At 36.6% G+C, this 26477-nt stretch overlaps 1 protein-coding gene across 1 annotated transcript in view; it reads left to right on the top strand.

Annotated features, from left to right (window-relative positions):
* The window catches only part of NCAM2 (neural cell adhesion molecule 2), a 602380-nt gene that overhangs the window by 327343 nt on the left and 248560 nt on the right, over positions 1-26477 (top strand). Inside the window, exon 6 of the mRNA XM_006162056.3 lies at positions 7042-7179. Coding sequence (XP_006162118.1) covers positions 7042-7179 — 138 coding nt within the window. The remainder of the gene's footprint in view (positions 1-7041; positions 7180-26477) is intronic.

The following is a 26477-nucleotide window of genomic DNA, read 5'->3' as shown; positions in this document are numbered from 1 at the left end:
CTAATTGAGTTTTTAAATCTTGAGAATCAGTTTTATTAAAATTATATGCATTTAAGTGATATTTGGAACCAGAAAATCCAGTATAATGGAAGTTGTTAGGATTAAACATGAAGCATAAATCAAATACATGGCAGGTAAGAAAAAGAAAATTAAAATAATAAATATTTTTATTATAAAATCCAAAGTGCTCAAGTGAATGTGAGGAAAGATAAACTTTCTATCCTTGTATTACTGAAGGAACTTTCCACATAGTTTATTGTGAAATAATTGGCATGTAACAATGGATTTCTAAGAAGTAATATGCTTTATCTAATTATACCTTAAATGGTCCCTTATTAAGTGAGTGGAATAACATTAGGTTTATAACTAAGAAAGGAATATATGTGGGGATTTAGAAGAATGTGATATATTTGGTATCTTTTCGTTGCCTTAATGTAACAGAGAACTAAATCTTAGATGCTCAAAATGAAAGAATGAAGTCTTAAAAAAAAAGTGTTGGTCTTATTAAACTGCTTTTTATATTATGGTACTCAGAATGAACATTCCTACAGAAGCCTTGAAGTGGTGGGGTACACATTGAAAGGAGACCTGTGTTCTTAAAAACATTTAGAGTATAAAGGCAAAATTTTATTATAAAAATTGAATATCCTAGTTTTATTGTTACTCTGTGGAGAAATGTTCGAGGTTTATATTCACCTTTTACTAGTTTGAAAATTATCTCTTAACATTTGTATATGCTTTTGGTCAACTGATGTACTCATTCTGCATCAACAGTTACAGACAAAAACCATCATATTCAATTAAACTTTCATATAGTGTACTTTCAGTATAAAAGATTTATAAAACCGTTATTCAACATCTGTTATATACCCTCTAGTATGCCAGATGTTGATGATTAATGGTTAATAATATAAAAGAAGGTCACTGCTTTCAAAATGGTAATAGTCTAGAGGGAGAGATAAATAAATAACTCGGTAAATACAAAATATGTTAAGTCAGTGATATCACGACAGTTCAGTAATAAAGGATGACAAAGAGAGAACACTTGAATTGGTTAAAGGACAATGTCAATAATGCCTTTCAAAAGTTATCTTTAAAAGGGACCAGCAGCTAGTGTAATGGCTATGTTGCTGGACTCCCATGTAGCCAACTGTGGTTCGCGTCTTGGGCTTGGTGTCTTAAAACTCACGCGTGTGCATGCATGCCCAAGATCCTGAGAGAAGAATGGAGGAGAAGGGATTGTGGCATGGTCATCCCCCTGGGGGGTGATTTCTAGCTTTCTGTCTCTATGTCTCTCTCTGTCTGTCTTTCTTGTGAGTGCACATGTGCCCTATAGCTAAAACCTTTCAAAAAAAAAAGTTATCTTTAAATATGAGTAGAGTTTAGTAAGAAAATAAATGGTAGGGATGATTCCAGAATAGAGAACACCTGTACAGTGACCCAGAGTTGAAAGACATTATAGAGGCACTTTCTAGAAATTGGAATAAGTTCATTATTGCCAAAACTTGTGAATAAGTGCAACATGAATATATTTAAAAATGGATAAATATAACTAGAATTTTGCAAAAGACTGATAAGAAAGAAAATTGGAGCAAACAACAAGACAAATCAACATGGCATCTCTGTCTACTAGAGAGTTTGGAATTTTCCAAAGGGCATCATTTCAAGCCAGGGAATGATATGAAAAGAAATATTAATGTGTTCGAGAAAGATATTAGTATGTCATTGATAATGAATTAGATGGAAGTCAAGGCAACACTCCAGATGCTGGAAACAGTTCAGATCCTGAGAAAATAACTGTTGAAGGAGAAGTAATTTTAGATTAAGTTATCATGAAAGGAGAAGCAATAGAACATGGGGTTTGATTGTGTGTGCAGATTAAGATGGAGATGTCAAGGATGATTCATGGAATTTGCCTTGTACGAAGAGTTTCATAACTTATTAAATTTGCTGTAGACTAGTTCTATGTGAGGGCATTATAAAAATATGTGAAGACAGAACTGATAAATACCAAATGAGAAATTTCAGGTGGAGCTATTGAGCTGATTGTTAGACATGTTGAGATTGATTACTTACAACACTTTAAAAAATATATACATTCAATCACTGTATATATGAAATGAATTTTCCCAGCATTAATACAGTATATATTAATCCAGCTAACATATTAACATCAACAGATGATTTTTCATTTTTGTGTCCTTTAAATTTTTTTCTTGTTCTTTTTCTCCTTGATTCTTAAGCAGGTAGATCAGGTGGACTCTTTTTTTTTTTTCTTTTTTTGGAGTGGTTTTTGCTATACGGTGTTTGCGCTTTCCAAAATCACGGAGAGAGACAGAGAGACAGAAAGAGAGAAATCACCCCCCAGGGGCATGGCCACTCCACAATCCCTTCTCCTCTATTCTCCTCTCAGGATTGTGGGCACACACACACACACACACATATGCATGCCTGCGCGTACCCAGTGTGAGTTTAAGCCACCGAGTCCAGACTCAAACCACGTTCTACTACATGGGAGTCCAGCGACATAGCCATTACGCCAACTGCTAGTCCCAATTAGGTAGACTCTTAAGAGATTGTTATGCAGCTAAAAGGAATGGTCTAATCTAAAGAAAAACTGTAAGTCATCAAAATTAAGATGGAAATTAAAGCCATAGGATAGATGAGACAAACTATTAAATGGTTTAGAATTGGGGGAAACAAAGATATAAGCAGGCATTTTATTGTATATTAGCTGATATCTATTTTTCTTACTTTTATAATAAAAACTGTGTTTTTAAATAAAAGAAAGACAGATTAATCTGTGAAGTTGACTATTTTTAGTACCCATAGTTCTTCATCACTGATTGAAACATTGTTTTTCTTTTTTTCTTTTGTTCTATTTTTTTTTTTTTTTTTTGGAGAGGTTTTTGCTGTAGGGCGCATGCGCTTGCCAGACAGACAGAGAGAGATAGAGACACAGAGTGAGAAATCACCCCCCAGGGTGATGGCCATGCCGCCATCCTTTCTCCTCCTTTCTCCTCTCAGGATCTTGGGCACACATGCACACGTGCCTGGCGTGAGTTTCAAGCCACCGGGTCCGGGACGCGAACCGCAGTCGACTACATGGGAGTCCAGCGACATAGCCATTACACTAACTGCTGGTCCCGAAGCATTGTTTTTCTGTAAATGATTTCTGAAGACACGTATTCATTACTATTTTGTGTAATTTAAATAAAATCACTGAAGTGCCTTATACTTAAAGGACGTAATATGTTTTAGTAGGCTAGAAAATGCAAATTTACAATTATTTATGTATGATTAGATACATACCCTCTTGTTTTAAAATACTTAAAAAATTTATGTGCTTTATTTCTTTCTAAACTTCAGCCACACACTTGAGTAGAGGATCTTATAGTTGACTTTGAAACCATATGAGTTTTCAGGATTTCTGAGTTATTATGTTATGTGATATTCTTAAACTTCTTTGCAGCTTACCTTTCTTTTTCCCCATTCTTTCCTTCTTGAGAAAATTATAAGTTTGTGCTTTAATTTACCAGGGGAAAATATCTGCCTAAACATTCCTGTCTCTTCTTAAGGTAAACCAAATGAAGAAATGAATGTTCTGGGAAAGTGTTGATCTCCTGGCTATATGGAGAAAAATTATATGGCTATAGCTTTATGATGGGTGCTTTCTCTCTGAGGTAGCCTCTGAATCAAAATTTTTCTCTCCCTTTTTGTTGCTATCTTTTTACTTGCTTTCCTGTTTTGCCTGTTGACAATCTAGTGATTCCTCTATTTGTTAGTTCTAGCCTAGATTTCTCCCTTCTCATTAAGGAATTACTATGGCAAATTAACCTTGGGATTTTTTAAAGAGATTTTTGCTATAGGGTACATGTGCTTGCTGGAGAAACAAAGAGACAGAAAGCAAAATATCACCCCTTCCACACACACAGGAATGGCCACATCACAATCCCTTTCCTTCAGTCTCCTCTTGGGATGTTGAGCACCCATGCACACATGCCCAGCACGAGTTTGATTCTGCCTTGTCCAAGACTTAAACCATGGTCGACCATGTGGTAGTCCAGCGGCATAACCGTTACGCCATCTGCTGGTTCCACCTTGAAATATTAATGGCCAACCACCATTTCAATTGTGTTTCTCTCTCATGCAAAGTCCAGGTCTATACTTATTCAGTGATCCAGGCAGACGAATGCTCTCTCTATCTATTTTTTTTCCTGTGGTTTCTGTGATTTCCTTAAACTCTGTCAGGCCAGCAGATAACAACAGTAAACACTGGAACGGTCCATAATGTGAACTTTAGGCAGTGGATATACTGCAGGCTAGAGTACCTTAAAATAATGGCTCTTCTCTTTTCTCTTCTCTTCTCTTCTCTTCTCTTCTCTTCTCTTCTCTTCTCTTCTCTTCTCTTCTCTTTTTTTTCTTTTTTTCCTTCTCCTCTCTTCTCCTTCTTCTCTTCTTTTTCTTCCTATTTTCCCTTTCTACTTCTCTCCTTCTCTTCTTCTTTCTACACTTAATCGCTATATATTACTACAGCATGCAAAATGAGTTTTCTCAGTATATTGGCATTGTGTATTATTCCAGTCAAAGATATTACCATACACAAGGGAATAGCAGATGGCATAATGGTTACATCACTGGACTCCCACACAATCAGCCATTATTTGAGTCTCAAATCTGGCAGCTTAAAACTCATGCCAGGCACATGTGCTTGTGTTCCCAAATCCTAAGAAGAGAATGGAGAAGGGGTTATGGTGTGGTCATCCTCCGTGGGGGTGATTTCTCACTTTGTCTCTGACTCTCTGGCAAGTGCATGCATCTTATAGCAAAAATCTCTCTCAAAAAATAAATAAATAAATAAATAAATAAATAAATAAATGTTATAACCATACACATTATCATCAACAAATAATTTTCCATGTTTTGTTCCTTAAATATTTTGCTTTGTACTTTTGCCTCAAAGGACAAAAATTTTCCCTCAAAAGCCAAAAGGAATAGAGGCCGTGACTTTATTACTGCATCTCAAATATAGCATCCAAGAAACAGATGGAAAATGATCTGCTGAGAGGCAGAAATTTTCAGACATGAGCTGTCAGGATGGTGAGCTGAAGGCTCCACCTGCTCAGAGAATGGCCTCCCCTTCTCACAATGGGCTGGAGCCTGCCTTGAAACTGAAGGAGAAATTCAGAGACCCAACTGAGTGTCTAGACACTGGGGCTGAGGCAGATTACTTGGAGCAGTTTGGAATTTGATGGTTTAAGGAGCGAGCTTTGAGGAAATAATCCGTATACCTTAGATTTGACCTCCACCTGAAAGATAGCCTCCATAGACCAGTGCCCATAGTCTCTGGGACAAGCAGTGCACAAGATGCAGAAGGCCTTCCTCAAGAATCTGAAGAAGCCAAACTTTAGGAGCTCTAGGTGTTCCTCTGTCTGGTGCAGCCCCATGTGTCCTCAAGCCTGGCATTCCGCCCTTGTCTGCAGGGCCCATTGTGGATGTGCAGCAGTACAGCCAGCAGGACCTGGACAGGGTGGTATAAGCAGCACAGAAGGACAGCCGAGTGAGGTGCATCCAGAAAGAACCTGGAAATGGAGATCGTGGATGGGTTTGAGGAGATTGTGTCCCAGGGAAGGGATGAGGTTCAGAAACAACTCACAAAAGCCAAAAGGTTTTTAAAAGCAAAAGAGCAACTTGCTGCTGACCTGAACCCCATGGAAAAGTCCTTCTCTGACCTCCTCAGGGGGCTGGAGAAACTGAAGGTGAAAGAGGACAAGAATCACTGAAGAGGTCTGTGGACGAAATACAGAGCGCTGAGGAGAACCAGAGGTACCAGGCACTAAAGGCCCAAGGGAAAGGAAAGGTCCAGAGCAAGGCCAGGGCAGAGCCCTTAGCCTTCCAGGTGAGCCTGAGGAAGGAACATTCGCTCGCTGGAGAAGACTGTGCAGTAGAAGACTTAAAAAAAATAATAATATGAACTGATGAGGATCTGTGATGACCTCATCTCCAAGATAGAAAAGATCTGACCAGAGCCACCAGCCAGCAACCAGCCCTCACCGTCCTGTCTGTCTGTCCATCTATCTGATTCTGTCTTAGGTTTCTTGTTCTTTCTTCTCTAAATTCAATTCATTTTAAAGCTATATTACTTTTTAAAAAAGAATAAAGTTTCCCTTAAGTTGTATTTATTTTCTTTTTTTTTTTTTTAAGATATTGCCTGTACATCATGTTTCATTATGGGACCAGCTAGGAAAGCCTTCTTTATATGATAAAAAGGGTCTAGCAATGACATAACATTGCAATGACTATAAGTAGTCCAGACATGAAAGACAGCGTCAGGCTGAGGTGCCGTTTAGGCGTCTCAGATTACTCTAGTAGATTACTTTAAGCAATTATTTAGCGCATGCTCTATGTGAGATCATTTTTGTATGTATGCATGTGCACACACACACAAAACGAAATATTGAAATAAAATTAATGACGTCTAATCTACTTATTCTTGAAACGGATTATATTGCATTTAGAAGGAAAACAACCTTAAAAATTTCAAGATATGGCCATTTTCTGTACCCCTTGTTTGACTTGAATATTAATGTGTCATTTAGCTGCTTCCTTACGGTGTGCAGAATTATTAGTGTAATTATTAGATGAGGAAGGGTGTTCAAAATATTTTCAAACCTTTTTCATAAACAAGTTTGTACCTATTTGTAGTCAGAAGTCTTCATGTTTGCAGTATCTAATCTCACTGCATTGTTCTTTTCTGTATAATTTCTGCATTCAAAGTACCGAGGGGAAAATAATAGCCTAACCATTTTATGTGGATATAAAGTCTTGCATGTGTTTTAGAAAAAAGGTGTAACAAAGCAGTGAGGAGTGGAAAAATTGAAGTCATGAAATTACATTTTACTTTCAAATTTGAATTTGTTTGCTGATGAAAAGTTTGATAGTGTCAGAAAAGTGCCATATTTTAACTTTGGGCAATTTAGAGAACACTGGATTCAGCCTTCAATTACTGATATCATTCCCTCCCCTTTGCTTACTTTCCAGATCGTTTCGCTATGTTAGCAAACAATAATCTTCAGATTCTCAACATCAGTAAAAGTGATGAAGGTATATACAGGTGTGAAGGACGAGTGGAAGCTAGGGGAGAGATCGACTTCCGTGACATCATCGTTATCGTCAACGGTAAGCAGTACGTGATTGGTTCATGTCTTATGCTTTTCTTTTACCGGTGTGTTTGTTAAAAAGACAACCATGCAAACTCAACCCTCAAGACCGCTAATATTCTTTTTCTATGCTTCAAGGAAATCTTTCCACCTTTGAGATCGTATCATTTGCATGGCATTACCTCTTCAAAGGCAGGAAGTGTGACTTCATGCTGTTATCCTTATAACACTTTTCAAGATTCTGTAGTTTGTCTTTTGCCACGTTTGTAGTTGTTGAAAGAATGCCAAGAAAAGTAAGGATGTCTTATACTAGATTTTAGTTTGAAATTACATTATGCACTTGTTGCCTAAATTGATTTGACATCATTTGCATTTTAAAAAATCATGCTTTAATATATAAAGTTACCTTTTCAGGTATCAGTGGACATTAATAACTAAGGTAATGAAATCACAATGACATGTTCCCTCCAAACGTGCTTCTCCTAGCGTATTCTCTGCCTGTATTTCCTTGGCAATCTATGAGGTTAGAACATATATTAAAGTAACCCTCGATGTCTCCATTTGGTTAATCTAACCAGTTTTCTAGACATGTTTATCTTTTTTTTTTTTTTTTGAGAGGGAGGGGTTTTTTTGCTATAGGGCACATGTGCTCGCCAGACAGAGAGAGACAGAGAGACAGAAAGCGAGAAATCCCCCCCCAGGGGGGATGGCCATGCCACAATCCCTTCTCCTCCATTCTCCTCTCAGGATTTTGGGCATGCACGCACATGCGACCGGCGTGAGTTTAAGCCACTGGGTCCGGGACGCGAACCGTGGTCGACTACGTGGGAGTCCAGCGACATAGCCATTATGCTAACTGCTGGTCCCTTTATCTTATTTTTAAGCATGTTCTCAAATATATTTCTTCTGTCACTTTTCATGATTGTGCTGTTTCTTTTTTTCCCTTGACTTGTGCTAGCTTGGTTTCTCAGTATTCAGCCTCACTGCTGCACCTTCCTTTCTACCAAGTCTTCCAACCTCAACAATTCTTCATTACCCACAAAATGAAATAAAAATTTTATAGCATAGGAGGTCTTGTGTGAACAGCCCTTTCTCTGAGTTTCTGCTAGGAGTCTTCTGTACTTCAGCTGTATGGAAATCAGGCCCTCAGAGGAGATCGAATATTTCAAAGGCCTTTTTAAGAGTGCAGGTCTAGTATTTCTTATTGATGTCATAGTCAGTAGAGCATTTGACCTTCGACACAGGAGAGATATTTTAATGCATGAAAGATTTAAGTACAGAGGTGTCTAATCTGTAAAGGATCTTAAAACATTTTATGGAAAGTATGTATTATGAAAAAAGTAGGTATGGATCCCAAAACATTTTTACAGCAAAGTTAACTTGTACCTTAATTGTATTTTTTCACTTTTTGAAGCATCCCCACATATCTATATCATCTGTATCTGTATGAATGTCTTACCTTCTTCTCTCTTTATTATATAAAACAAATAAGAGTAGTACATATTAACTATTTAGTTTATTAATTATTGACTTAGCTATATAGCATGAGCTATTTCCAAAAGGATTTAAGGTAGCATATATAATGTATTTCACCATTAGCAAGTCTTTCTGCTCAGTATTCTTTTATGGAAATGGGGATTATTGCATGTGTGTGTCTGTGTGTGTGTGTGTGTGTAAAATATATTTCAAAGTATTAAGTTTATAGGAAGCAGTATATTAATATTTACTATTATTATTATTTAGTGGGAGTGCATTCGATGAATGAAGTTTGAATCTTACAGTTCATTATGGTCTGCATTTAAATTGGAATAGTTATTTCAGTATTACTATACTTATTTCAGGGTCCACATGGAGAAAAATACTGGAATGTGCTATTTTGTGTCTCTCAGATGAATCATGTAGAAGAAGCCATGTCTTGTCTGTGTCAGGGTGACTCCCAAAAGCAAATCATCTTCCTCCTACATTCCTATTTTCTGAAAGAATCAACCCTGATACTAATATGACCTCCTTTGCTTGAGCAATGGTAGTTAGTCACATTTCCCCTGTATGGTCATAAACTCTCATACCTTAGAATTAATGGAACCTCTTTTCTTCAAAGTAACAGTGCTCACAAAAATCAGCCATCGATCAATTCCCCTCCTGGACAGTGTAGTTGGACCCTGTGCAGGGGCTGCATCGACTAATGCCGCCAGATATCTGTGCTTTTCTCTCCCTTTGCCTTCATTTCAGTCAGAAAAACCATCCTACTCTTCAAGAGTCAATAAGCCCCCTGCTCTATTTACTGGCTCCTTTTAAATGCTGAGCTGGGTCAAAAGTTTTCCCTTTTTATGCACTTCTTATAAAACCTTTTGAAAATGATTAAATGAAAAGTCTGAAACTGCAACAAATAATAATAAAATAATAGCACATTTATCCACATTATTTAATCTTTCTTCAATGATGAAATTTGCTTGTTTTTCTTTGCCTTTCTCCTCAATTTATATCCCAAACTTTTTATCTCTCTCACACACTACTTTAGATTTTTGCCATAGGGCACATACGCTCACCAGAGAAAGTCAGAGAGAAGGAAAGTGAGAAATCACCCCCTAGCAAGATGATCACACCACAGTCCCTTCTCCTATATTCTCCTCTTGAAACTTTGGGCAGGCACGTACACAAGCCCATTGTGATTTTTAAGACATGGGGTCTGGGTCTTGAACCATGTTCAAATGTGGGAGTTCAACACCTTGACCACCATGCCATGCTGGCTTCTCTCTTTCTTTCTTTCTTTTTTTAAAAAAAAAAAAATTATTTATTATAGTGACTATGTACTTGCCTGAGAGAGAAAAAGAGAAGGTGAGAAATCACCCTTCCATGGAAGATGGCCATGCTGCAATCCTTTCTCCTCCATTCTCTCCTCAGGGTCTTAGGCACACACGCATATGTGCTTGGCATGATTTTCAAGTCCACCAGGGCTGGGACATCAACTGCGGTCAGCTGGTGCCTTAACCATGGGAGGCTAGTACCTTAACCACTGCTCCGCCTGCTGGCTCTTTTCTCTTTTTAAGATTATTTATTTGCTTTTTCCATGAGTGAGAGAGAGAAAAAAGGAATGACATGGAGAAAGGACAGGTTTGAAACCTGGGATCTCCTCCCAGCTTTAGCTATCCTAGACCATGAGCAAGTACATGTCTGACATACTCAAAGAGGTCACCAAATGTGAGCACAGAACCTTCCCATGTAGACCAATCTGACAGAGCATTGTATTTCAATATGCACCACCATCTAAATCCAAAACCTTCTTTCCGAATTGCTATTATTATTTGTCCTTACAAATTCGGTCTTTATCCTGGATCTCTTTTGTTCCCTTCAAGTAGACTCAGGTCTCCACTAAATGATTCAGTCAATACTGTTTTCACATTTACTGCTTCTTTGTCAAGTCTTGGGTCTATAAGAAGCTGTGCTTTGTATCCCATTGTTTTCTCTTTGTGAATTTTCCTATGATATTTGCATCTTACAATTCATATGCTCTGGTTTCAGCAATTAGTCAAATACTATACTTGCTTGGTTTCTCTGTAGTACCAACAATCTTGAATACTAAGGACCTATGATTTTCTTTCTTTTTTAACTCCTATCATTTTTTGCAGTATACCTCAGTACTTACATATTGCTTTTCAAAAATATTTATCCCCCTTCTTTTAAGAAGGTTACACATCATTACCCATTGCCATGGAAAGTATGATGCTTTAAATGGAAAGATTATGCATCCCTACCCAATTGATCACATGGCTTCCTCTGGCCAATGACATTTATGCATGCCTGATATACAAGGCTGAAATCCAGCTTTAAGAAACAGCGTAGGGATCAGCAGTTGGAGTAATGGCTATGTTGTTGGACTCCCATGTAGTCGACCATGGTTCGAGTCCCAGACCCGGTGACTTAAACTCACACTGGGTGCGTGTGCATGCATGCCCAAGATCCCGAGAGGAGAATGGAGGAGAAGGGATTGCAGCATGGCCCTGCTACTGATTTCTTGCTTTCTGTCTCTCTCTATCTTTTTGGCGAGTACACGCACCCTATAGCAAAAAAAACCCCTCCAAAACAAAAACAAAACCGAGAAGGAACATCACATATTATCTACTTCTCTTTCTCTTTCCTTTCGTTATGCAACTAGCATGATCTCCGTTTATTCTGGTCACCATGTTGAAGACATAAGAAACAGTCACAGCTGGGAACCAGCAGTTAGCGTAATGGCTATGTCGCTGGACTCCCACGTAGTCAACCGCGGTTCGTGTCCCAGACCCGGTGGCTTAAAACTCACGCCAGGCGCACACGCGCCCTAGAGCAAAAAAAACCCTCCAAAACAAAAACAAAACCGAAAAGGAACATTACATATTATCTACTTCTCTTTCCTTTCGTTATGCAACTAGCATGATCTCCGTTTATTCTGGTCACCATATTGAAGACATAAGAAACAGTCACAGCTTACCTGCTCTAAATAAAAAAAATAAAAAAAAACATGAATACAGAATAAAGCATTTTTTATGCATTAGAATTTTAGATATTATTTGTTACCACAGAAAAGCAGACAGATTCAATGCCAGTGCCTTTTTTCTTACTTAAGCAACTGACCTGGGGAACTTCTGAAATTACTTCTGTGAATCTTTCTCAGACATCATCTATTCCCAGTTTCCCTTAATGGTGATCCTTTATCAAAATTTTTATCACCTTATAATAATATTGAAAGCATAACTGAAGATATTACTATATTTTCAGAATTATTTTATATTGCATCAATATATTCACTCAGCAGGTGTGACTGAAGTGCTGGCTATGTTTATCACTATGACACACTCAGAAAACAGATCTAGCACAGCATCATTTCCCTCAAGGCATTTATAGTTTTATCTCAACAACTTAAAGTAATCAACTTTATTAAAGTCCTCATTCTTAATAGAAGCTAGATAAATAAACACATGATAAGTACCGTCTTTGTAGATATTTGCAGATTATTTTATAATAAGGAAGGGACCCCTAATAGAGCTGAAGAGAGGAGATTGTTTTGGTATTTGGTGTAAATTTAATGATAAAAGTATATTATTTAGTAACACATAGAGAGGAACTGTATTGCAGACAAATAGAACAGCATCTCCAGAAGCGAAAGTAGTGTAGGGTATGAAAAAATTCAATAACTATCCTGGAGTGTATGTGTGTGCGCGTGTTTGTGTGTGTGTGTGTGTGTTAATCCAACTGTGTGAGAAACGGTGGTGGAAGTTGGTTTGGAGGATAGGCAGAACACATTTGGAAAGCAGGTATGGGCACATTATGGAGAACTGTGGATACTCATTAAAAACCTGGTCTTTCTCCATGAGATGATATAAACCAACACTGAAGAACAAGTAACCTGGAGGCCATGGAGGTTGAAGGAATAGTAGAGACATAGAGATGAAATGAGTTAACAAACAGGTAAACAGAGTTTTCAATTAAGGACAAGGGAAAAATGAGAAAACTATCTAGTAAGGTTCCATTTGAAGAAAAGTCCTTATGCCCCACCTGTGTCACAGAGGCAAAATAATCAAGGATAATTTTAAGACTTTTCATGTGGGTGTTAGGGCCCTGTGTAGCAATTGTAGGCAAAAGAGATCAACAATGTGTGAACTGAACTATGATGAATTTGGCAATTATGAGTTTACTAGAGACATTAGTGTGAAAAAGACTACTTGAGTATCTTGGGTAACATTCAGATTACAGTCACTGGATATGTAAATGTACAGATGCATGCACTGAAGAATGAAAGTACAAAAGGTAGAGCTCAATTACTTCAGGTATTTAAGTAAAACTGTAAAAAATGAGAAATGTTACAAAGTTAGGAACTATAAGAGATAGTATGAGTTTTAGGACATTTGTTAGAGTTACATGAACATGAGGACATCTTTATCTTGAGGCTGGAGAAATCAAGTAAAAATGAATATAGATGCAGATAAACTCACAGGAAGGTTTCGATTATAATTTGTGAGAAGTGCTGCTACCTAATTTCAATACTTGGTTTCCAATCTGGCTTCTCAGCTAGCACACGTTGATGTACTGTTGATGTTTCTCTTGTAGCTTCCTATATTGTTGTGTCTTTATATATGATTCTTAACTTGATTTTCAGGTGCTTTTCAACCTGCCTAAATCTTAATTTCACTAACTCTCCAATGACTGCCTTCTTTTGCATTTTTCTTCTTTACTTGACTTTGACCTACTATATAAAATCTTTTAATGGCTGGTCAACAGACACATTTGTTGAACTGGCTATTTTTCTGTAAGTTCTTAAACTTTGTTTGTTTTAATTTGTCAGTAGTTCCATGCATTTGCCAGAAACAGATAAAGAAAGAGAAGGCGGCAAACTGAGAAAGCTTTCCTATGCAGGATGAGCATACCGCAATCCCTCTTCTTCTCATTATCTCCCTCCTTTCGAGATTTTGCACACGGACACACAGCTGGCACATGTTTTAAGGCTCTGAGTTTGGAATTTGAACCACGCAGGAGACCATGTGAAATCTCTCTGCCTTAACCACCATGCCACTGACTGGCTTGCCTGTTAAATTATTTTAATTAACCAGTTATAATACAAACCCATGTGCACACATACCTGCAGGCATACACAAATCATGGATATGTTATTTTAAAGGGGGATCAATATTGTCTTTCTTTTTCTTAAAGTTTATTTATTTCTTCCATGAGAGAGACAGAGACAGACAGACCCCCAAACTGGGTCAGCACACCAGGACTCACTCCTAGCCTCAGGCCAGCCAGCCTCACTAGCCTGTGTGCACAGCTCTAGCATTGCTGTGCCTAGAGAGACACTGAGTCGCACACCTGAAACCTTCCTATGGCTGCTGCAGCACAGAGCACTGGGCTACTTCCATGGCTAGCCTATCATCTCCTGTTTTACCTATTTATAGCCTTCCACAAACTAATTCTTAGCCCTTGTTAAATAAATGTCCTCCATTTCTACTCAGAAATGTTCATAGAGATGAAAGACCTGAAAATAACATTTAAACTTAACATATAGCCAAGAAAGTATTATTTTAAAAAAATGTTCTTCTGAGTTATAATGATTCATTATTTTCTACATCTCTTGTAAATTTCAGAAGAATGATCCATTAATTGCAGGTTCAAATTTCGAGTAATGGAGGTGGAAACAATTGAGATTGGATGAAAACTCCTGGTGGTATGAACTTAAAGCAATTGTGTCTTTAACTTTCCTGGGAACATTAGAATCAATAACGGATGGTAATGGCCAGAGATAGTTGTGCAAGTGGGTACCGGGATGTAGAGTGCTGTGTTGTGTAGTGTCTCAGTGTTCCCAGGCACTCATTTTGTATTCCTTCCTATCTCTAGCAATGTCTTCAATTTGGGAAAACTACTTCAATTTTTTTAATAAATGAAAAGTAGTGTCAGGATTTCCTCTTCGAGTTGTATTCAATGTTATATAATACAAATGATATATTAGTATAAAAGACAGTGAATGTTATATCAATGTTAGAGTTGAGGCAGTCATGCTATTTTAAGTCAATTGTTTTAGAATTATTTATTCAGTTTTACTTATTACCATTATTCTTTCCAGTTTGCTATAGGGCTCATGTACTCATCAGAGAGAGAGAAAAAGAGAGAGAGAGAGGGTGGAGAGGGAAAGTAAGAAAGCAAGCTGCCAGATTCATGACTTGAACCACCACGGTCAACTATGTGGGAGTCCAGTACCTTAACTACCGTGCCACCTGTTGGCCCCTTAATTCTATTAAATAACTGAAAGTTATTGTAATTTGTAACAATGACATATAATCTACAACATATAGTGTACCCAAGAACAATAAATAAGCATTGATCAAAACCAGAGTAGTTTTTAATATTATTAAATATTTTTCTCAGATGAGCTCTTTGAATATCAAGTATCTGGAAATGCAGAAAAGAAAAAAAATGTGTAGTTTATTTTTCCTTAACCTTTTTTTCCCATATCAGAGGATACATACAAGTATGCACACGTGTGTGTAAGAGAGAGAAAGCATCCTTTAATGAGTCCTGGCCACGCCGCAATCCCTTTTTTTCCCCTCGTTCTCCATTCCATCAGGATCTGGCATGTTTCCGGCATATTTTTCAAACTGTCAGGGCCAGGTCTCAACCTTCTGTTGGTTATATGGAATCCAGCTTCCTTTGTTCAGTGCTTAACTGCTGCTCTACAAGGCTGGCCCCTTATCTAAAAATCATTTTAGATATTTTCAGGCTGTAGAAATTAGGTAGGTAGATAGATAGAGGTGAAAGCTCACCACACACGTCTAGGCATATGTGTTAACTTTCTCTCCCACACAGTCAATTGATGCGAGTTGTTAATATAGTTCATTACTTTTTCTTCAACCTCAATTTTTCTTATACTTAGATTTTGCTAAGTACACTTAAAGTGGCATTAAAAATAAACCATATTAAGGGCCAGTTGATGACGTGGTGGTTAAGGCGCTGGACTCCCACAAAGCTTCGAGTCTTAGACTCTGAACAGTTTGAAAATCATGTTAGACACAGGTATGCACATACCCACAATTCCCAGAGGAGAATGGAGGAGATGGCATTGCAGCATGGTCAGTCCCCCCAGGAGTGAATTCTCACCTTCTCACTATCTCTCTGGTGAGTGCATGCACTCAATTTAAAAAACAAAAATGAAAAACTTTAAAAATTATATTTAAAAGGCTATTAAAAAGCACGTGTTTATTTTTTAAAATATTACCTTTAATCCCTTATTAAAAGAGCAGGCAGAATTTTTCCATAGTTTGAATCAGATCCTCATTAAATTCCACCTATCTCTTGGATGGTTAGCGAGGTAAGATCAGCCTTTGTGATTTTTTTCTCTACATTATTTTCCTAAGTACATAAGTGAATCATGCCATTTGTGACAAACAAGAAAAAAATTGAAAAAAATCTATGGGGGGGTCCCTCAAGAAATGTAGTAATTCAAATGTTTTTCATATCATAGGATTGATAAGTAAAGTAAAAGATACCACTGAGGTTTCATTTGACTGTGGAGATAATTGAACTTCACAGCAATTTAGGCTTAAATCACTTTGGTGAGACATTTGTGTTTCGTTTCTCAAAATGTGCGGCACTAAAGCACAACATCGGAATCAGTGCCAATATTTCATTCACACCGAAGGTTACTTGTGACTTTCTCTCTTGCCCACATGTTCTGTTCGTGTCATATCTTAGGACTTCAAGTGAAAGTGCAGGTATCCAGAGTATGTGTGTTTACAAGAGGGAAAACAGGTAAGAAGCAGAGAGAATTCAATTCCAGTTAGATACAAATTAAATAACCATTCCGCTGCAAATATAACTAGTTACCTGTGCTAGATCATCTTTGTAACCACAGTTCATTATTCCTCTTCATGTGGATGTAGTTAAATTTGCCAGGATGAAAGAATGTGCAAACCCTGACTAAAACATGTCTCTCTCCCTCCCTCTCCATCTCTTCCTCTCTTTCTAGGCTGATTTCTGTTTGTCTATAAGATTTTTTTTTTGAGAGAGAGGGTTTTTCTATAGGGCACATGCTCTTGTTGGAGAGACAGAGAAAGGCAGAGAGACCGAAAGCAAGAAATCCCCCATTGGGGGATAGCCAGGCCACAACCCATTTTTCTCCATTTTCCTCTGGCATGGCCATCCCCCATGGGGGATGATTTCTCACTTTTTGTCTCTCTGTCACTCTCTTTCTCTCCAGCAACCACACATGTCCTATAGTGAAAATCTCTAAAAAAATACTTTGATAGGGACTCTTTTCAAATGTCTTTCTTATCATTCTTAGTGCCTCTAGCTAGGTTGTATACAGACATTATATGGGAAGTTATTATAAGCTGATTCTGGTATAAAACAAAATTTTAAATTATGTATAATTTTTTAATAATATGCATTATTCATGAAGTTTTGAAGAGACCTCATAATACATACTCTATAACCTTTGAAATAATTTCTTCAGTTTTTATTTTGTACAACTGTGTTATTATCCAATCACAAAGTAATTTTATCTGATATTTATTACTACATAACTTTGTTTCTTCTTTATGTTAAATATTATCTTGAAGATACTTCTTCTATATATTACCAATCTATTAATGTACTTCCACTTATTTTTTTTGTGTTTTAACAGCATTAGTGATATGTGTATGGTGAGCAATAAATTACACGCATTTAAAAATGTATACATACATAGGGTCAGCAGGTAACATGGCAGTTAAATGCTAGAGTCCCACATTGCCAACTGCACTTCAAGACCTGGACCCAGGAGCTTGAAAATCATGCTGGTCATGTATATAGATATGCTCAACATCCCAGGAGAATGGAGGAAAGGGGATTGCAATAAGGATTGCAATATGGGATTGCAAGAGGACATACCTCTTGGAGGGTGATTTGTCACTTTCCTTTTTACTGTCTGTCACTCTGGCAAGTGCATGAGCCCTGTGGCAAAACAAACAAAGATGATGGACTCCCATGAGGCTGATGATAGTTCAAGACCTGGATGCCAGGAGTGTGTGTGTGTGTGTGTGTGTGTGTGTGTGTACACGCCCAAAATCTGGAGAAGAGAATTGAGAAGAAGGGTTCCCATGTGGCCATTCCCTTGTAGGTGTGATTTCTCATTTTTTTTTCTTTCTATTTCTCTCTATGCAATGAATATGCTCTATGGCAAAATAAATAAATAAATAAAAATAAAAATATGCATATATATTTCTATGTACACATGTATACATACAAATAAGAGTCTTCGTGAAAAATTCATGTTATAAAAATATTACATCGGTTTCAAAACTTCACTAGAAAAAAACTTCTTTAAATTTTTATGAATTTTGTGAAGTACTCTTACATATATATGCATCTGCAAAATAATCACTACAATTAAGGAAGTGCATATAGTGAAAATATCCATTACATACAAGCATTCCTAGAAATATGAATGTAACCACAAAAAATATCCTCTTTTGAGTAGATACTTTAATGTTTACTCATGAAAATTATTTTTAGATTCATCCATTTGTCCCATCCAACATATGTCATTCCTTTTTATTGCTTGGCAATAATTAATTTTATAAATATTACACAATAGATTGGCTTATCCTTTAAACCAAATGGTATTTGGAATATTCCAAGTTTTTGGCTTATGAATAATGCTGCTATACATATTTGTATACAAGACACATTTGCCTTTATTTCTCTTGAGTAAATACCTGTAAGAGATATGGCTGTGATATGATAAGTGGATGTTTAACTTTTTTAAAAAGAATATGTTAAATTTTATTTTACTTAACTTTATATATTTATTATTATTCTTTGATTTGGCTAGAGAGAGAGAAGGAAAATGAGAAAGCAAGAAGTTTACTTTTTTATACTTAAATTGCTGGCTTTATAGGTATAAAGTTGTTCTCAATATCCTCTTACTGTCCTGCCAATATTTTTAGAATCTATAATCGTGTTCACTTTCTCATTCTGAATACCAGTTTTTTAACTGGAGCGTTTACACAATTTACATTAAATTTATCATTGATTTAGTTTGGCTTAACTCTCTCATCTTAGTGTTTTCTATTTTTTTTTTTTTTAATCTGTTCTTGGTCTCTCGTTTTCTATTTTGCCTTCCATAGGCTTTTTTTTTCTTTTGTAATGTATCAATTAATTTTCTAATTTCTCTCATTAACTATAATTAGTTGTTATTTTTAAATCTCCTTTCAAGTGATGTCATATTACTTCACATGTAGTGGAACAATATCCCCGTTCTTGCTTCTGTACTAATTTTATATTGCATTTTACATCTGCATACATTTTATACCTCTCTTATTATTTCTGCCATAACAAATAACTCCACATGTGGTTGCTCAAAACACTATAATGTATTACTTAATAGTTTCAATAGGACAGAAATTCAAGTAGATTTTCTGGGAATCAAGAGGTTGGCAGGACTGTGTGGGCCTGGGGCAGAATCTAGTCTCATATCTTTCAGAAGCTTAGCAGAATTCAGCTCCTTTCTGCTGTAGGACTAAAGTCCTGCTTTCTTGCTGGTTGTTGCATAGAGGAGGTTGACCTTATCTGTGAGCAATCCCTCTCTGGCCCTCCATGTGGGTGTTTATATTTCAGTTCAAGAAACAGTGTGCTAAATCTTTCTCATACATAGACTATTTCTGATACCCTTCTGCTGCAGCTCCACTGCCTAGCTCTTCTTTTTAAAACTCATGTGTTCCCTGCTTTTAATGGTGTATGTGATTGATCTCACCTGGATAAACCATGCTACTCTCCATTAATGGCTATAACCTAAATTCAACCGCAAAATTCCATATGTAAAGTAACAACATATTCATAGGTGGTCGCATGTTAGAGCATTGACATTTTAAGGGAAAGACATTATTCTGCCCATTGCAACTATGTATATATATAGATGGCCATGCCGCAATCCCTTCTCCTCCATTCTCCTCTTGGGATCTTGGGCACGCACGCACATGCGCCCGGCGTGAGTTTAAGCCACCAGGTCCGGGACTCGAACCACAGTCGACTATGTGGGAGTCCAGCGACAGAGCCATTATGATACCTGCTGGTCCCTGTATATTTGTTTTTTAAGAGAGAGACTTTTGCTATAGGGCATGTGTACTTGCCAGAGAGAGAGAAAGCAAAATCATTCCCCAAGTGGATTGGACATGTTAACATCTTTTCTCCTCCATTCTCCTTTTGGGATTCTGGGCATGCACATACATGTGGCCAGTGCAAGTTTTAAGCTACTGGGTCCAGGACTTGAACAATGATCGACTATGAGGGTGCCCAGTGATGGTGGTGTAACCATTATGCCATCTGCTGGTCCCTGTATTTGCTTTAAATTGCCAATTTGCTTGTTTAATAAATAAATAGTTGAATTAGTAAACAATATTAAAATTAACATGAAGAAAGTGTTTTTATTCATCTACACAGTTACAATTTCCAGGCTCTTTATTACTCTGTGTATACCTGGTTTTCCATGTGGTATCAGTTCCCACATGCCTGAATGACTTCCATTAAGCATTCCTTGTGCTGCACATCTGTTGCCGATGACTAATTTTGCCTTCCGTCCGTCCAAGAAGATTTTATATACAAGTCAACTTTCGCTGGATATAGAATTATAAATCAATAGGCTTTTATTAATTAGGCACTTTAAGGGACCAGCAGCTGGCGTAATGGTTGTGTCACTGAACTCCCAGAACCTGTGGGGTGATTTCTCTCTTTTTGTCTCTCTTTCTCTCTGTCTCTCCAGCAAGTGCATACGCCCTATAGCAAACAAACAAACAAAGAACTCCCCCCCCTCCACACACACACACACACCACCACCAACAACAAAATTATCTCTTAAAAAATACTTTAAAAATTTGGAACCATTATTTTTAGTTCCAGTTCAAACTCTGCTGTTAGTTCAGATGAAACATCCACCATCATCTTTATCTCCTAACTCTGTACATAAAATGACCCATCAACCCAGCACCTGTAGACTCTTGAAGATTTTATTTTATCAGTACTTTTAATCAATTTGGATACAATATGCCATAGTAAAAATGTCTTTATTTTAGTTAGCAACATTAGAGATAATTTTTAATCAATTTTGAAAACGTATCAGCCATTAAGTCTTCATACTTGGTCTGGGACTCCAGTTTCACACATATTAGGCCATATGAACTCATCCAACTCTTCTCAGATTCTCTATTCAATTTCTTTCAGTTTTCTTTTTCTTACTCTATTAATTTTTGAGTAATCCCTCTTGTTATATGTTCAAGTTCCACAGTGTTTTCTTCTGCAATGTTTAACCCACTGTTAATCCTGTGTAGTATACTTTGATCTCAGTCACTGTAGATTTATATGTGCACATTTGATTTTAAAGATGTCTGCAAGGTTTCTAACGTGATTAGTCATTCCTATAGTTCTAAAGCATATGGAATGCAGCAAGAACTGCTTTAATGTTCCTATCTAATAACTCTCATCTGTGATATCATCTTTTCTGAGTCAGTCTTGCTTAATTGTGTTTTCTCCTCATCATGCCTCACATTTCTTACCTATTTTTATAATGATTTTAGATTGGATGCCAGATGTTGTGAATTTTATCTCTTTATATGTTGATTTTTTTTTTTTTGTATTCCTTTAAATACTTTAGGTCTTTGTCCAGGTGTGCATAAGAAGTTATTTGGAAAGTTTAATCTTTTTGGTTCATGTAATTAAGCTTTGTTGAATTTGCTCTCAACAGTCCAGGGCTTATTTCATCTCCACCTCAGGTAAAAATCTTACTGAATACACTATGAATACACTATTTGCCATGTAATATGAAGTTTCATTCTGGCTTGTAGGAACAGGAATCATTCTTCACTCTGTTTGAGCTTTGGAAATCGTTCCCACTTGTTTTTTTTTTGTTGTTGTTGTTGTTTGTTTTTTTGCTTAGTTCTCTCCCTGGCCTCCTCTCCTCAGTGCACTCATTGGTGATTACCTGGACTCCAAGGGACCCACTGCAAATCTTAGGGCATCTCACTGTGCAGCTCCCTTGTCTCGCACACTGCTGTGTGAACATCTCTTAGTCAAACTGCTAGTCTGATCCTCAATTCAGGGAGACCACCATGGCCCTCCTCCTTGAACTGCAGCTTTAAAACTCTCCAGATTCTAACCTGGGACAGGAGTAACACTTATCCAATTTACACCACATTTCAGGATTATTATTGACTCATTTCACTGGCTGATTTGTAATGTTTTAAAAACTTGTTTTATGCAATGCTTCTGATCATTTTTAGCTGCTTCCAGTGGTAGTATAAGTTGAGTACCTGTTTCTTTTTAAAATTATTTTTAATAAATGTATTTTATATGTCTTGGATATAGGTGACATTCTCAATTGTATATTTCAACGTGGTGAACAAAATTTTAAGTGATGTTGTAAGGTTTTGAATAATGTCTTTTAGGAATATATGTTGTTTATGGCAACACTATTTACTTATAATTAAATCCTGGCTTGTCAATTTCACTCTCTTATTCCATACTAAAGTCAAAATAATATCAGATATCTGTATCTATATACCTAAGTCAAAATTTCAGCTCCTGATTTCTTTGTTCATACATTGTGCTGTACAACTAAATTAGTTATTTAACTAATTTAATTGCATTTGTTTTTGACCTGCACTGTTAATAGTAAGGTATCCCAGGGCTCCTTTGTAGTAACTAAGGTAATGAATTGAAACAGTATTCTAGATATCTCAGAAACATGAAGCAGTGCAAACTGAAGCTGATGACAGATTAAAAACAAGTTGTGCAAAGTGAGAAAGTTTTTAGAAAGGACTTCAGATCAGAGCAATGAGTTGAAGATAGGGAGAGAGGGCTAGTCTAACCTACAGACTAAGCAATGCACATTTGGACCTGGATTCCAAGTGGCCAACCACAGTCAAATTCCAGCCCTATCACCGTGAAAAACTTGCCAGGTGCATATATGAGTGAACCCAAAACCATGGAATAGGATTGAAGCATGACAAATCCCCTTGGGGATTTTTTCCCTCTCTTTCTGCTCTCTAGTGAGTGTGCATGCTCTCTGGAAAATAAAAGAAAGAATGAAAGGAAGGAAGGGAGAAAGGGAGATAGAGAGGGAAGAAGAGAGAGAGAAAGAGAGAGAAAGAAAATAACCAGCAGATGGTATAGTGGCTTCATCTCTGGACTACCCCGTAGCTGACTGTGGTTCGAGTTCAGGACTAGTGGCTTAAAACTCAAGCCAGATGTATATGCATGTGTGCCCAAAATCTTGAGAGGAGAATGGAGGAGAAGGGATTGTGGCATTGCTATCCCTCTTTAGGGGTGATTTCTTGCTTTCTGTCTCTGTCTGTCTTTCTAGTGAGCACATGAACCCTATAGCAAAAATCTCCCCCCCCCAAAATAAAAAGAATACAATGAACTCAAGTAGAAATGGGTATCTCTAGAGTATGAATCAAGGCTTTTTTCAAATACAGATTTAAAAACAGAGATTTAAAAAATTATTCTTCCTTGACAACAATCAGGAACTGACTTCTCCAAGAGTTTTATGGTGTTTTAGTGTGTTTGCTTATTAAAACTGATGATAATTCTTATAGGGCAGGTATGAGGGGTTTTTTGTTGTTGTTTTTTTCTTTAGAGTTTTTAAAGAATTATTTAACTTTTTTATGTATTTTGGTTTCACCAGAGAGGAATAGAGTGAGAGAGGGGGGTAAAGTGAGAAAGCAAGCTGCCAGGACCAGGACTCGAACCATGTTGGCCCTATGGGAGTTTAGCCCCCTTAACCAACATACCATTTGCTGGCCCCCAGGTTTAAGCTTTTTAATTACCAATAATGTAATTTTTTGTTTGTTTGTTTTTGCTGTAGGATATGTGTGCTTGCTGTAGAGACAGAAGACAAAGAGAGACAGAGAAGGAAAGTGAGAAGTTCCCTCCCCACCATGAGGGCGATGACCACACTACAATCTCTTCTCCTCTTGGGATTCTGGTCTGGCCTGTACACATGCCCAGTGTAATTTTCAAGCCATTGGGTCCAAGGATCAAACCAAGTTTGACCATGTAGAAGTCCAGCTCCTTAGCCACCACACTATCTGCTGGTCCCCCATAATGTAATTTTTAAAAGTTGTATTAGTATTTTTTAAAAAATGTTATAAAATCACATTTACTTTTTTACTCTAAAATTCTATGGATTTTAATTTACAGATTAATTTGCTTCATCATTACTAGAGTGTATAGAAATTTTCCTTCACCCTGATACATACTCTGACAATATTCCTTAGTTGTCAGTGTCTCCTCTAATCCCTGACAACTACTTCTTGCTCTGCCACTCCAGTTGTGTCTTTCTGAGGATGTCATGTAAATGGAATCATCCATTAAGGACCCTTTTGAAAATGGTTTAATTTTTCGGGATGCCTTGAGATTTTTTTCATATATCTAGTTCTTGGTAATTATAAGTAAAGTTGCAACAAACATTGTATACAATTTATTGTGTGGACATAAACTTCTTTTATCAAGGGGCAATAGTGAGGAGGGGGATTTCAGGATCATTTATATTTACCTTTGTAAGAACCTGCCAAACTATTTGCATACTGACTGTATTCAGATTCTCACTGCTGTTTTCACCAACATCTGATGTTGTTACCTTACACTTTTGTTTGTTATGTTTTAGTTTTATTTCAAACAGCAAGTAGAGAGGATTTTGAACATTCTTACCTCAACTTTTGTTTTCATTTTTCAGCATCAAATGGGTTGGTGGTAAAATCTCCTGTGGTTTTAATTTGTACTTCCCTAGTAGCTAATGATAGTGAGGATTTTTCCTGGGCTTCTTTCTCTTTTTTAATATCTTTTTCAGTGAAATGTCTCCTTGCCTTTTTTCTAACTGGATTTTTTTTGTTCTTTTGGTGTATTTTGAGAGTTTTCAAATATTCTATACGTGTTTATATGCCTTCCAGACATCCTCTTTGATGCAGTCAGTTCAAATATTTTTCACATTTTCTAGATGGAGTATTCTGTACTTGTTAATTTTTTTGTTCTGTTTTAGGAGGTTCATTTCATGGGTAGCTGGGAACATTATGATACTTTTTTTGTCATTACTGAATTTAGATGACACACATATTTTCAAATATTCTATACGTGTTTATATGCCTTCCAGACATCCTCTTTGATGCAGTCAGTTCAAATATTTTTCACATTTTCTAGATGGAGTATTCTGTACTTGTTAATTTTTTTGTTCTGTTTTAGGAGGTTCATTTCATGGGTAGCTGGGAACATTATGATACTTTTTTTGTCATTACTGAATTTAGATGACACACATACACAGACACCATATACACATATACATACATATATATATATAATCTCTATATGTGAATTTATGCATGTGTGTATATTTACATATACATACACACATGTATTGTCACTCAGTTACATGACTTACCATAATTTTTTCCTCCAGTCTATGGTTTATCTTCAGATTCTCCCAACAATATCACTTAGAGAGAAAAACGATTTTAACTTCAAAAAAGTCAAAACTATTCATCTTTGTTTTTTGGACCATTTTTTGATGTCATGTCTAAGTGCTCTTCATCTGATCCTAATTCAAAGTTTTTTCTTCTTTGTTTTCTTCTAAAAGTTTTATATCTTTATGTTTCAAATTTCAGTTTATGGTTCATTTGAAGTTCATTTTTATATAAGGAACAAGTTATCGGGTGATGTTCATGTATTTGACATATGGATATCTCATTGTTTAAACATTGGTTAAAGGACTGTCACTTAGAAATTGAACTTTCTTTTTTTATTTTTATTATCATCATAATCTTCTTTATATTACATTGGATTACATATAACTTTACATTGACTTCCATTGCTTTTTCAAAAGGGAACGCCATGCATGTCAGTCAATACAGAGACATTAATCTCCCCGCTTTATCATTCAATGTCTTTTCTATGTTTTTCCCAATAATTATTATTATTATAATTTTTTAAAACAGTCAATCACTATTTCTCATTTTGCTTGTTAAAAGACTTTACCCATCATGAAATACTTCTCAGACCAGTCCAGTTGAGAATACTATACACGTCCTCATCAACAGATAATAAACCATATCTGTTTCCCACTAACATCCTCTCTATTTCTCACTCTCTATCATTCTCTATCCTCTTCTCTCTCTTTTTTTTATAGTTTATTTTTTATTATAATTTTTTTTCCCATCACAACACACAAATGAATTTTCCATCCAAGATACACTGTGCATTGACTCAATCAAGCACGTCAACATATATGTTCTCAGCAAATAATTTCCCAATTCTTGTGTCCTGCATACCTTGCCTTTTGTTTTGCCATCCTAGATTTCCCATCCCCCTCCCTCTGTTATGACCCATCCTCCTCCCACATTGTCCCTGGCATCCACGATTGCCCTCCGTGCCTCCCCCCTCCCCAAATGATCTGTCAGTGAACTTAATTAGTCTAAATATATCCAATAGTTATCGCAGCTGACACATACCTATACATGAACTCAAGTCTGACTTTAGGCCTAAACCCCAGTGAGTAAAAAGAGCATACTATAAAGTAAAACCCAGCTGGGCCCATACCGCTCACTGCAGCCATCAAATATCCATTTTTTTTTTTTTAATGGTACGAATAGTTTTACCGTTTTTTTTTGTTTGTTTGTTTTGTTTTTTTGTTACCTAACATTCATTCCCTGAGCATCATCACAACATACTAAATGTAATTTCCCATCTAGAATAGACTGCATAGTGACATAATCAAGCATGTTATCATCAATAATATTCCATTTCTACTTTCTTGCTTATGTATATATATAT

Source organism: Tupaia chinensis, unplaced genomic scaffold (genome assembly GCF_000334495.1).
Source record: "Tupaia chinensis unplaced genomic scaffold, TupChi_1.0 Scaffold139612_1, whole genome shotgun sequence".
Classification (NCBI taxonomy): Eukaryota; Metazoa; Chordata; class Mammalia; order Scandentia; family Tupaiidae; genus Tupaia; species Tupaia belangeri.
The sequence above is the reverse complement of the archived record's forward strand: the minus strand, read 5'-3'. Positions and strand labels throughout refer to the sequence as shown.